This window comes from Ursus arctos, unplaced genomic scaffold (assembly GCF_023065955.2).
Source record: "Ursus arctos isolate Adak ecotype North America unplaced genomic scaffold, UrsArc2.0 scaffold_8, whole genome shotgun sequence".
NCBI classification, from domain to species: domain Eukaryota; kingdom Metazoa; phylum Chordata; class Mammalia; order Carnivora; family Ursidae; genus Ursus; species Ursus arctos.
This window is the reverse complement of record NW_026623100.1, coordinates 61,660,606-61,674,578: the sequence shown is the minus strand read 5'-3', so window position 1 is coordinate 61,674,578 and position 13,973 is coordinate 61,660,606. Positions and strand designations below refer to the sequence as shown.

General features: G+C 44.5%; 1 protein-coding gene across 1 annotated transcript in view; it reads right to left on the bottom strand.

Annotated features, from left to right (window-relative positions):
- Positions 1-13,973, bottom strand: part of CAPN13 (calpain 13) — a 76,924-nt gene that overhangs the window by 38,493 nt on the left and 24,458 nt on the right. Inside the window, exons 3-5 of the mRNA XM_057309334.1 lie at positions 9,548-9,626; positions 8,859-8,974; positions 2,810-2,943 (exon numbers count right to left, since the gene is read on the bottom strand). Of these exons, the coding sequence (XP_057165317.1) occupies positions 2,810-2,943; positions 8,859-8,974; positions 9,548-9,626 (329 nt within the window). The remainder of the gene's footprint in view (positions 1-2,809; positions 2,944-8,858; positions 8,975-9,547; positions 9,627-13,973) is intronic.

Here is a 13,973-nt window from a genome sequence, read left to right as displayed (position 1 = left end):
GCCCCTTCTTGGCGAGGCACTCAGGGGCCTTCCTTGGCTTTAAACAGGGCTGCACCTAAGCCATTCCAGAAAAGCAGCCAGCCCTGTCCTGGCACTTCTGGCCCAATGCCTCAGTGTCTAGGGGCCTCATCTGAGGCTTTGCACTCACACCACCTCGCAGTTGCCACAGAGAGACCCAATGCCTGGGGAAGGCCAGCAGCCCCTCCCTCACTGTCTCTCCACAGTGCCCACAAAGCCTGTCTCAGCCGCAGCTGGGTATTTTGACAAGGAGCTATCTCTCTGCTTCACAAACACAAGCTCACAAATCCTGCTGATGCTTCAGGAACATGGCAACTATTCTTAGCCCCCTTTACTGACAGGAAACAGAAAGGGAAGGAAAGATAGAACCGTGTTCACCACACCTGTCACTACACCTTGTCACTCGAGCCCAGGAATTCAGCGAGCGCCTTGTTCTCATCTCTGTGCTTCAGCCTCGTTTGGGGGAAATGTCTATCTGCCCAGCAATGCTAGGAAAGAGGGAAGAATTCAGACGTCTAAATCAGAATCAGAAAGGCTGCTAAAATGCTGGGATTCTTAACTGCCCAGATTCCGTATGGGACGATATGCAGCCTAACGGATTTTGTCCTGTGATCTCCTATTTTATGACCTCTGGGGGGAAAACCTGCCAGTGTAGATCTGACTCAACCAGTTCATTTCTAGACTCGCCAGTTGCAAGGGTAGCTGAAAGTCTGGGATACATGCATTCACTGGCCTACCTTCATGGGGGGGAAGGAGGGTCATCCATGGGGATGGATGGTTCTCCATATTTGTACTGTGGTGGTTGTGTGCCCGACACTGAGTTCCAAAGAAGCAAATAGACAAATCTTTTTCCTATAAAATCAACAGCATCAAGGGATGATGGAAAAGCCTGCGACAAGAACAGTTCTCATCCCAGCTTGGCCTCAAACACCACATGACCTTGGGCTGCTCTGCGTATCAGTTTCTCCATCTTTCAAAGAAGGAGATAGGACTCGAGGCTGACAGAGGTCCCTTCCAGCCCTGATAGCTCTAATTCCATTGCACTCACTTCTACGTTCTATGATTCCCTTCTTTGGATAGAGGGGAAAGCTTTTAAACAGCTTACTAGTTTGAAACATTTTATCCTCCACTAGATATCTTTAGGCGGTTGAATGTGGATTCCGGGTCCAGTTTCCCATTTTCTTTTCAAGCTGAATGATTGCTTTAGGTCGACTGTTAACAAAATGGGGTCAAAGTCATCATTTCATTCCACACGGTTTCTAATTCTCCAAGTGAACTGGCACGCTCCCCCTTTCACAGAAGGAAAAAACGAAGCCCCGAAGTAGTGAGAGTTGACTCCATACTGGAAAGGGATGGCAGCGTTTGAGTAAGTAGCTTAGAAGCAAATTAACCTCCCCGAACATATGGATCGGTTCAACAACCTTGGCTGTTAGCTGGGGTTCCTTCTCAGATGCTAATGAACAGCTCTTCTTGACACTGGAAATGAGCAATAGCTTTAGTTTTCCACAAATAGGCTCAAAAGACAGAGTGCAAAAAAAAAAAAAAAAGAGCTCTTGAGATGCATGGCTGTTCAGAGTGTGACCTCTGGAAGGACAGGGACTGGGGTGCTGGGGTGATCTGTGGGGTTGTTAGCATCCTCAGGGCGCAGGACTGGACCCAGCAGGGTCTTCTGCTGTCCCTGGGTCAAATAACTGAAAACCCCACCGGATTCCGGCTACTGATGACCGTCACGTGACTAGAGTCTTGGCTTCCCAATCTGTAAAATGTGGGTGGTGGTGATGATCTTTAGGGAACCTGATTTGGTGACACTCTGCTAACTCACGGTTTCCTGAAAGGGACGGTCCCTTTGTCTCCTAGCTTTGATCCTGAGCTCTGATGTGCCCGCACCTGTGTAGGTCTCTGCGACAGGGACCTGTTCCACATAGCACACACTCCTGCTCACACCCACTTAAGCCAGTCTCAGAGTCTCACCGCGGGCCAAGCACACCGCCCGGCCTGTGGTTACACGCTCAGCACTCATCCGAATAGAGGTAACTCAAAGGATCTAAATCAAACATAGGATTTACAAACTAGGGTGTTTGTAAGTCCTTGAGCTTGTTAACCCTAGTTATAGTACAACCTAGTTATATGGCTTGCGCCATGTAATAACCAGCAAACTCCTGCCCTGCCTCCCCCCGCCCCCTGCCCCTTGTCCCCGACACAGATCCAATTTCATAGTAGCCATACCGGGCCCCCAACTGCCCGACCTCACTTTGAACTGTCCTGCCCCTAGGTCTTCACTTGAATCAGTCTCATGGTTGGGAATAACCGTCCAACACGTCCCCTTTCTCCTTGCTGAAATTCTACCCATCCTTCAAGGCCTCACTCAATGCCATGTCCTCTATAGAGCCTCAGATTGACTCTCTGTGAGTCAGAAAGTCAAGAATGTTCTCTCTCTGTCCTCTCATCAGACTTTGACCATCAGCCATGATATTGTATTTTATTTGGGCTCTTATCCCAGCTCTTGCAACGACAGTATTATTAGTACATACCTCTGTTTAGTCCTGCCCTGCCCACCTCTTGCTATGTATCTCGGGGTTCCTCCCCTGGCCCCAACACAGCCTTGCACACAGTGATTGTTTACGGAGGATGCCCAGCCAGGTGGCAAAGGCTCTGATGCTCTCAGGGCATCACTTGCGTGCAGAGCTGCCAAAAGTCCTGGGGCTAGCTGCTGTGCAGCACCCATCAGGGCAAGCGCTAGGCAGGCAAGGCCAGCATTGAGGCGCTGGTCAGAAGGACAGGCCACTCTTACTTGGCATAAGCTTTCTCCAGCAGGCAGGGCCAAAACTCCTGATTGTTGCGAGGATGCACAAAGAGGTACTCCTTTTTCAGGACAGGTAGGCGATCATCAACCACCACTTCCACCCACTGGCCACACTGCCAGAACTGGAAGACAGATGAATAGATGCCTTAGTAGAGCCGGGGCAGAAGGGAGCTTCTGGACCCCCAACCCATGCCAAACGATAACCATTGTCATGGCATGACCTCATCAATGTAACAACAAACTCTATCGAGAACAAAATCCCAGCCCAGGTCAGTGGACAGGGGCCTGGCATGTCAACTGCACCAGACAGATGAGTCACAGATCAAGTGAGTCAAAGAAAATATAGGCTGGGCGGAAAGAGACTTGGGTTTTAGTTTGACTTTGCTACTAACTCTGGTCTCACTTTGGCAAGTCCTCTAAGAGCTTCGGCACACATGGACTTTCCAGGTTTACCTTGTGCACGAAATGGCAATAGAGGGAAAAGATGCTGAACAACAAGGAGAAGGGTAGATACAGAGTGTTATAATGGGGCAACAGGAGCGCCTACTGGGAGCCGGAGGCTTGGGGGTGGGGGCAGGATTTAAATAGGTGGCAAGCAGGTGGGAAAGACATCCCAGATGGCAGGGACAGTGTAGGCAAAGGCCTGAAGGCCAAATGATGAGGAATGCTCAGGAGGACCGAGCACTGATGGTCTCGCTCTGGCCGTCTTCGCTCCTGTGAAGCTGGCCCTGCCATCAGAGCAGCGGAAATGAAGCTGGCTGGCACCGCTACCGCTAAGAGCACAAATGAACCAGATGTTCCTCTCCAAAACAGACTGCTTTAATCTTCGGTGTTCAACTCTTAATGGTTCACCTGGGGACATCACCAAATGCGGAAAATTCATAACAAAGCCAGCCTTTTGGAGTTTCTTCTTCGGTCTGCCCTGTGTTGGATAAGCAGCAGGGCCTCCAGCTTCAGGTCTGAGCCTTGATGAAGGCAGGTCTCTGACAGGCGGGTTCGGAGTAAAGCTGGGTGGATGTGATCTATCATCTGGGAGTGACGGGAAGCCATCCACATGGCCTTTTCCACAGCTGGATATCCCAGATGTTGGGCCATTGCATCCAGCTGAGGATGTGCTTTCCAAGTAGAGATGGAGACTGAGATGGGTGTCAGTGGAGACAAAGCAAAGATGTTTTCACGGTCATTAATGAGCTCAGTGCACTGCAGCTGGTTCTGGCATAGCTGTGGACTTGTGTCCCTACTGCAGTAAAATGTGTAGACAGGTGAGGTTAAGAGCCAATAGGGGTGTTACTAGGAGGGAGGTCATGAAACATGTTTGACACGCCAAGGGAAACGAGAAGTGGGGTACTGGAAAAACAACCTGATCTGGATAGCAAAGTGCAGTGGACAGTGGCCAGTCGTTGGAACTGTGCTTGAGCCCCGGTTTTCCCTTTAGTTACCTGAACAACAGACACTGGTTAAGACACCGAATTCTCTGTGTCTCAGTTTCCTCATCTGTCAAATGGTGATAAAGTAAGAACCTCCTCATAGGGCTGTGATTGGGATCAGACGAGATTGTGAAAGTGAGATCAGTTTTGAAAGCAGAAGTGGGGGGTAAACAGAAGGAGGAATGAACCATGACAGACTGTGGCCTCTGGGAAACAAACTGAGGGCTTCAGAGGGGAGGGGGGCGGGGGATTGGGATAGGCCAGTGATGGGTATTAAGGAGGGCACATATCGCATGGTGCACTGGGTGTTATATGCAAATAATGAATCATGGAACCTTACACCCAAAACTAAGGATATACTGTATCGTGACTAACATAACATAATAAAAAATTATTTAAAAAAATGAAAGCAGAAACTATTTTTCTATAGTTTCTTTGTTCAGCACCTAGGATAGAGCCTGGTGCAGAGCAGACCATCAGGAATGAGTGAGTCCTGACTTAAATGAGCTCCTCTGGTTGGTTTCCAGCTAGAAGTCACCTTCACCCCAATATTCCCACATGAGTAATGCTGACCAAACTTGCTATCCTCATACAAAGGGAATGCCAGATAAGATCACTGTTCCCAGAATGAAGTCAAGAATGAGGCCACCAATCTGCATTTCCCGGTTCACCTCACTAGGTGCGGAGGGCTGGCATCTGAATAATGTCTGGACCCTCTAAGAAGCATGCTGGTGCCATTTTGTCAGCCCAAGTGTCTGAGGGAAGCCAGAAGTGTTTTGCACAAAGCAGCCACATTGCTTGGGCACTGGGCTCTTTCCAGAGAGTAGTGCCCAAGCACAGAGTGATGAGAACAGATGTACGGAGATCAACACTTCAGCTCTTTCTGGAGAACTGTGGAACTTTCTCACCGTTTAGAAGGTCAGAGCGTATTCTGCCTAGGACTCGGTTTCTCCTAACCACGTGTTACTACCAACACTTGCAGCCTGAGGTGAGCTCAGACAGTAAACCTTGCATCTTCTAGCTCACTCTTTGGTCAGATCCTTGGACGAGCAACATCAGCATCCCCTGGGAACTTGTTAGAAGACCTAGTACGCAAATAGTTGGACTTCAGGAAGAGACAACAAAATAAAGGAGGACATCCAGAAATAATGAAGGGAAATTTAGTTGAGCAGAAAAGGGGCTTTCTCAGAATGAAAGAGCTCACTGAATCCTAGACAAGATTAATTTCAAAAAGGCACACATCTGGACGTGTTCCAGAGAAAGTTCTGAACAGAAGGAGCCAGAGTACCTCTCCCTAAAACTGCAGTTTGAAAGAATACGTTGCAAACAAAGCCAAGAGCATGGATGAGCATTGGATTTTCCTTCTGTAACATTGGAAGCTATGAGACAAAGGACTAGTTTACAGATATTTGAGGAAAGGGAATGTGATCCAAGAATCCCAAGCTCCACTGACGTATTATTCTTAAGTAAGAGCGAATGAAAAACACCCATGTGATTGGAGGAAATTATTCAAGGAACTACTTACCTAATGAGGATGAAATTAGAACAAAAACCTTAAGAGGAAATGAAGGGTGAAAGCAACAATGATGGGCAGTGAGTTTTAAATATGCTATGTACAAGAAACACAGTGGAAGTGAAATTGATAATGAGAGGATGACCGAAGATGTAAGAGGAAAACATAAATGACAGGAAGCTGAAGTAGCAATGTGAACATCAGATAAAGAGGAATTCAAAGCCCAACACATTAAAGACAAAAAAGAGAGCTATTGTGTGAACTTTATTCCAACAGCCGGATAGCAAGAACAAAAATCGTTAGGTACCGTAGAATATAACAGGAAAAGTTTAAAGCTAGAATATCTGAAAACATAAGAGGAATCCTCCAAGGTATAACTTTGGGGAAGAATTTTAATTCACCTCTTTTAGAATTTGATAAATCAAGCAAACAAAAAGTAAGCCAAGATAAAAAAGTTATTTGCAGATACAACAATTTGCAAATCAGAAAGCCTGATTCCATATGGACTTTTGCCTACTGGATAGTCTCATATATCCACGAAGCATTTGCAAAAACTGTTGTAGACTTGGACATAAATAAAACTTTAATAATTCCCCCAAATATAGAGATTTTATGACTATATTCTCTGATCATAATTTAATAAATCTAAAATTCTACAACCAAAACTAAAAGTATATTATCTTAAAATTAATCCAAGACATTTTATATCAAACCCTATAGATATAGATAAGATCTATAAAAAGAAAAGAAAAATTTATAGTCTTACCCTAAAACCCTATAGATATAGATACAATCTATGAAAAGAAAAAGAAAATTTATAATCTTGAAAGTTTTTATTATTAAACAAAAAACAAAAGTGAAGAGTTTCAGAAAACAAACAAAAAACAATAAAATTAAAGAAAGTAAACAGGAATTAATAAAAATCAATTGAAATCAATTATATAGAACACAAAACCCCAAAAGAAAAATAGAATAATGAAAACCAAAAGTTGATTTATTAAAAAACCAATAAAAAGTTTGGTTTGGTTAAGAAAACCTGGCTTAAGAAGAAAAGGAAAAATAAGAACATACTACAGGGATTGATAAAGTGGATTTAACCAAGATTAGAAGAAATCAAAAGAATTTTCAGAGAATCACATAATCAAGTTTTGGGCAGTAAATCTGAAACCACAGAAGAAATAGTTGGTTTTCCTGGCAAAATATAAATTTCAAGAGTTGGTGATGGGTATTAAGGAGGGCACGTATTGCACGGTGCACTGGGTGTTGTTATACGCAAGTAATGAATCGTGGAACTTTACATCAAAAACTAGGGATGTACTGTATGGTGACTAACATAATATAATAAAAAAATATTATAAAAAAAGTGAGAGAACATTTTCCTCCCTTTTTCCAAATCTTCTATTTGTCATTTGCAAATAGTGTATCTACTTTGGGAGAAAGTTATTGATAAGACTATTTGAACCTGATGTAAGGTACCACAATTTATCTGGAAAACCCCCAATTTAAAATGGGAATATCTATTTGGTATAACATTTCTTCCTTAAGTTAAAATTTTCAATAGGCTTAAAGTATCGCATTTTGTGATTTAATGTATAAAATTTCCTGAATTATAGATATTCCAAAATTTTCTAAGCAGATTTTTTTAACTAAATGCATTTTCCCATACAATACTTTAATAACATTTTTTAAGGAAGTTAAAAAAATGTAAATAACAATACTGTTTCAGAACCATTAATAACAGGACAAAAGGATTGGGGGAAAAAAAAAAGAATTAACTCCAGAAGAAATAAGAGACACAAACATTTCAATAGCTGTTGAACACACAATAAGAGTTAAATCATGTTGAAAAAGGAAGTAGTTCCAAATGATTTAACTATTGTCTGTTTTACTTTCAAAGAACAAATAATCAATGATTAATAACCATTGTTCAAATTATTTCAGATCAAGATATATAAAACTCAATGGATTCATTTTAAAAAGCCAGCATAACTCCAACATGGCAAAAATAGCTAGAAACCAATTCTACATACGATATTGATGCAAAAATTCTAATAAAATGTTTATCAAATTGAATCCCACAGTGCATCAAAAAAATTGGCACAGCAGGAGAGAACATCACTAAAATCAGGAGAAGGCAGGACTTTGCTCTTGCCATTCTTATTTAAGATTGTGACCTTCTATAATGTGACAAAGAGCAAAGTAAGTTCTAGAAATATTGAAAAAAGAGACAAAATGATCTTTATTTGCAGAGAATATTAGTTAACTAAAAAACTGAGATACTCTACTAAAAAAAAAATGGAACTAATCAAGAAATTTGGTAAGGTGCCTAGATACAATTTAATACATAATAAGGACTGGCTTTCTCTTGTCAGCAACGTTTAGTTAGAAATGAGGGGGAAAATCTCATTCATATTAGCTACAAAACTGTAAAATATTTGGGAATACATTTAACGAGAAGGGTGTCACACCAATATGGAAACATAACTATAACATTTTATTGAAGGGCATAAAACCATTTTATTGAAGTTCTGAGTAGATAGAAAGATATACCATGTTTCTGGAAAGGAATAATTAAAATAATAAAAATGTAATGTTTCCAAATTAATACATAAATTTAATGCTGTTCCACTCTGCATCACGGTGGCTTTTTTTAATTAGACACAATGATTTTAATATTCTCACGGAAAAATAAACGTGCAAGAATTACCAAGATATTTTTGAGGAAAGAATAACGAAGGAAAACTTATTCTACCAGATGTTGCGACTGATTCTAAAGCTACTGTAATCAAAATAGCAAGATCCGGCACAAAGGCTCAGTGATGGACAGGGTTCTTGATTAATGACTTTTTTTTTGTTTTTTTTGCTAATTGTTTCTGCCGTTTCTTTTTATTTACATGAAAACATTTTGACTCTCATGTTTCCTATGTGCTTCCAGATGTTGGGCTCGAATTCTTTTATGGAGATATGCCAAGAACTTAACACGTAGGGGACTCTTCCACCTCACCCTAGCAGACTTGAGGGCATTCAAGACCCCCCCCCCCCGCCCGTGTTCTCAGAGAACCCATCCATGTGAGGAGCGCCCCAGCAGGACACACACCCGGAAACAGAAGATCCCCGCATACTGGTGCGAAAAGCTTTGGTCCATCAGGATCTTCTGCAGATGCTGTGGGTTCTGTGTCAAGGAGCCCAGTGCTGCCAGGAACCAGCAATCTCCTGGAAAGGGACAAAAGCCATGAGAGGTCTACCGAACACATCTGGAAGCCCCACCCCACACATTTCACAGGTCTCCGTACACCTTCTTCTGAATAATGTGTTTATTTTTTTTTTTCTGTCTGAGAGGTGAGAACTAGGGAAGGATTCACTAAGACCAGTTCCAAGCAAGACAGAGAAGGAGCTGGTGGTGATGGGGGTTAGTGGGGTGGGGGAGATGGGGGCAATGGGGGTTGGGGTGGCTGGGAAGAAGGTGAAGGGGGTTTGAGGAACAGCAAAGAATATGGTGAGGGAAGTCAAGAGAGCCCCAGCCAGGCTTCAGCAGGGCTGGTGGCCCAACCTGCCTCTGATTCTCATTGTGCCAGAGGAGCCCAGAGCTGAAGTTACAGGAAATGTTCTTGCCAGTGTGAACAGTCCATCCACAGCAGCACCAAGGATGCCAACCCCGCCTCCTCAGAAGCTGGGGCAGAACTCTGGCGTCTGGGTGGGACTCACCTTCTGTCCGTCCCTACCTGGAGGCTGACTTCAGGCAGCCCGCTTATTCCGGGGCCAGGAGGAAAGATGTTGAGTCCTTACCGGTGTCTCCTTGTTGGATGTCAAATCTGCTTGCGCCTTCCAGGATGAAGTGAGGCTCTGATTGACCCTTTAATATATCCTTAGGCAAGAGGGAGAAAAGACATGAGCATCTTTCATTCCTCTATGTCCCCATGTGGTACCCAAGACATCACTCATTTTGTCTTTGAGGCGTAGAGGTTAATTTTTAAATAGGTGCTTAAAATCTGAGTTAGGAAAGTTCCCCCCATTCTTCAGGTTTGATTGCTATCAGGAAGGCAGGTGTCAAAGGGGTGTGTATGTCAGTGACAAGACAGGCAAGACACGCATTAGCAAAATGCATGAGGACATAAACATAAACAAGGACTTGGGATCTTTAGATCAAATAGTCATCCCAGTCTCAATAAGCAGTGTTTCAGTAACAGGTTATAAATAAGCAAAAAAGAGATGCATTTATTAGAGGACACTTTTATAAGCATAATAAAGCTTTCCTTGTGGAACGTCCTCTCTCAGAAGTCAGTATAGGCGTCTGTGCTCCAAGTTCGAGTCCAGCCACGTACTGTAGAGGATGCCAGATTTGTTACTCAGACCTTCGCCCACTCCCCGGCTAACTCACAGACTGATTCTGGAAGACCCCGGGCCCCTTGCCTTGAGTGCTGTTATGCAGCACCCAGTCCTGCCCCAAACTCCAACACCCAGAGCCCCTGGCAGCCACAGAAAGGGGTTTGCTAGAGGGTTCTGCAGGGCTGCAATGTCTGGGGAGAATGTCTCTCAGCAGACACAAGGATTGTGAGAGTTCCTGAAGGGGCTCCCCTGGGTCCAGGGTTCCCAGGAACTCCCCAGCTTTCCCCTACTGGAAGTCTGCAGGATTACGCTCAGCATCCTGTCTGCTCCTGGGGCTCTTCCTGCATTGCCACTGCATAAATCTGCATTTGCATACTTTGGTCATTGTTCCTGTATCATTTCTTTTCACACTGACAAATAAGTCCCCAGAGAACAGGGCCAAAAAGTGGAAATGGATTTATCTGCTCAACAGCCGTGAATGTACGGAGCCCTGTGCCTTGAGACACCTGCCAGCCCTTCATAAACCGCCAGTTTCCTGGTGGAGACGCCACGAGACAAACAAAGGCGTGCGTGTCTGCAAACACCTCAGCCCGCTTGCTCACCTCGCTAGGCCGGCTCCCGCTGCCTACTCTGCAAACACTCTCGGCCCAGACCCTCCCCAGGCGGAGGCGCCAAGGCGCCCGCCAGGTGCCCGCATCTGGGCTCCAAGCCCTGCCCCCAGAGTCCCCGTGTCCTCCCCCAGTACAAGTGAGCAGGGCAGACCTCTGCAGGGCCTTAGAGGGAGTAACTCGCCCAGTTCCACACAATTTGGGGCACTTCCACTAGCTGTCCCCACCCTTTCTACTGCAAAAAGGAAGTGAAGGTTTCACTGGAGTTTGCTGTCAGCCAGCAGATGCTTAAGATCTCCACTCACAGGAATTAAAGAGAGTGGAGGCCAGTGGGCTTGGCACTGGGAACAAAGACAGCTTTGCTCGGCTTCCCTGGCGGCCCGCAGCCCCATCTCTCCTCTGCTGTTTGCTCCTGGTTTCCCTGCAGCGACCGCAGAGGGGGAGCGGGTGTGCTGAGACGCATTCACGCAGACCTGGTGTGGCACCATGCTGTGTATTCGCCCTGCGTGACCTCGAACAACTCCCTTGACTTTGCTGAGACTCAGTTTCCTTGTGTGCAAAATGGAGACGCGGGTGGTAAAGTGATCAAGGCACTGGCTGCCTTGCTGGGGTCCGGGGGCTTTATTCGCCAGCTGTCTCCCACTAGCCTTGCAAAGCAGGAGTCTTCCCATTTTACAAATGAGGAAGGACGTGAATACTCAGCAGAGCATCAGACAAGGTACATGGTCAATAAATATTGATTCCCTTCCTCTGTAATATTTGCAAAATTAAAAAGGCCATACTCACAAACCCAGAGCCTCAAATGCATTCATTATTAAACATGATAGAATAAAAACATGAATTAAACAATCAACCCATAGATGTTAGGAAGACGAAAAGAGCCTCAAACATAGGCAGAAAAAAATGATAAAAAAGGACAATTAGCAAACTCTAATATAGAAAAGCAGCAAGATCAATAAAGCAAATAACTCATTCCATTTGGGGGAGAAGGTTTACAGAGACCCCACCTTTGGCAAATATGGTAAAGAAACCCAACTAAAATTAGAAATACAAATGAGGTTTTAGCAATATAAAAACATGATGTAAAATTCTATACTAATCAATTTAAAAATAGTGAGGATTTTCTGACTAAAATAAACATGACCAAAAATGGGTCAAGTTAGTAAAGAAAATGAAAAAAAAAATCAATAACCTTGCAATATTCAAATGATCAAAGAATATCTCCCTAACAGCTCTGTAAAGGCTTCTAAGGACACGTGATTTCCTGCGGAATTCTCTCAAACTTTCAGAGAAAAGACAATTTCTGTGTCCCTTACAGTTTCAGTAAAAGAAAGAAAGGAGGAAAGAAAGACACTGCCACCATTTATTTTAAGAAGCCAGCATCGCCTGGGACAGCCAGAGCACAACACACACACACACACACACACACACACACACACACACACACGACTGAGACTGATTTCACTTATGGAAATATACCAAAATAAAATACCCAGCAAATGAACCAACAAGAAATTGTTAAGACCAACCCTCTAAAATCAAGCAGGGTTTGCCCTCAAAATGAAGGATACCAGGATAGTTTCATATCAGGATATATAATAATATAAAGTAGCCTTTACACGGGCCAAAGGAAAAACAATTTATATCCCTCTAACAAATGCACAACTGTCTCTGATTTACCAAAATGATAAACATTAAATTAAAAAAAAATGTAGCTAATTAGGGACAGAAAGACATTATAATGGTGTGAAAATTAAATGTCAATTATTGCGAATCAATAGTCAATATCAAGTTTATGGGCAAACACTGGAATCGTCTGCATCAAAGTTGGGCCCAAGATCTGCATCTGCGTCTCCTGTCCTCTGAGCTGCCTGTTTCTTTCCCAGCCTGGGCTTTAGAGGGGTGCTAGATGATCTGACAAGAGCCGAGGTAGGGGCCCCTGGGGGGCTCAGTGGGTTGAGCACCTGACTTCGGCTCAGGTAGTGATCTCGGGATTCTGGCATGGAGCCCCTCGTCGGGCTCCTGCTTGGTGAGGAGTCTGTCCCTCTCCCTCTGCCCCTTCCCCTGCTCATGCTCTCTCTTTCTCTCACAAATGAATAAATAAAATATTTTTTTAAAAAGAGAAGTAGGGTGGGGCGCCTGGGTGGCACAGCGGTTAAGCGTCTGCCTTCGGCTCAGGGCGTGATCCCGGCGTTATGGGATCGAGCCCCACATCGGGCTCCTCTGCTATGAGCCTGCTTCTTCCTCTCCCACTCCCCCTGCTTGTGTTCCCTCTCTCGCTGGCTGTCTCTGTCTCTGTCGAATAAATAAATAAAATCTTTAAAAAAAAAAAAAAAAAAAAAAAAAAAGAGAAGTAGGAAGAGATGGAAATTATACCCAGAAGTATTTTAGTCTGTGGGGCTGACTTGCTGAGAAAATAGGCAAAGATGAATGGATAAAGAAAATGTGGTGTATATGTGTGTGTGTGTGTGTGTGTGTGTGTGTGTGTGTGTGTATATATATATATATATATATATATATATATATATATATATATATAATGGAATATTACTCAGCCATCAAAAAGAATGAAATCTTGCCATCTGCAACAACTTGGATGGAGCTTGAGAGTATTATGCTAAGCAAAACAAGTCAGTCAGAGGGAAAAATAAGGGGGGAGTAAAAGAGAGAGAGAGAGAGAGGCAAACCAAGAAACAGACTCTTAACTACAGAGAACACACTGATGGTCACCAGAGGGGAGGGGGTGGAGTGATGGGTGAAACAGGTGATGGGGAGGAAGGAGGGCACTTGCTGGGAGGAGCACGGGGTGTTGTCTGCAAGTGTTGAGTCATTACTATTACACTGTGTTAACTAGCTGGAATTTAAATTCAAACCTAAAAAAAAAGAGAGATCGCCCTGCTCTGCAGGGGTCAGGTGGGACGAGCACACCAGGGCAGTGAAGGCTGACAAGACTGGCAAGGAACAGTCGCCACCCTGCACACGACTCAGAACCACCTGGGACCTTCGTAGACGGGCAGACCGTTGGGTGCCGCCTCCCACAGCCTGGATTTAGTGGGCCGGCCCAAGGCGGCATTCAGGGTTTATACAGCAACGCCGGGGATTCTGAGGCCCCGCCAGGGCAAGGGGGCAGGTTCAGGGAAGCTGAGCGATTTGTTCCAGACTCCACAGGAATGGCTGTGAAGCAGGCAACGTGGCTCCATGGTGCCTAGCTCTTCCCCGCTGTCCACACCGGCAGACGGGCTTCTCTGTGTCAGTGTTGGCCGGTTCTGTGAGATGGG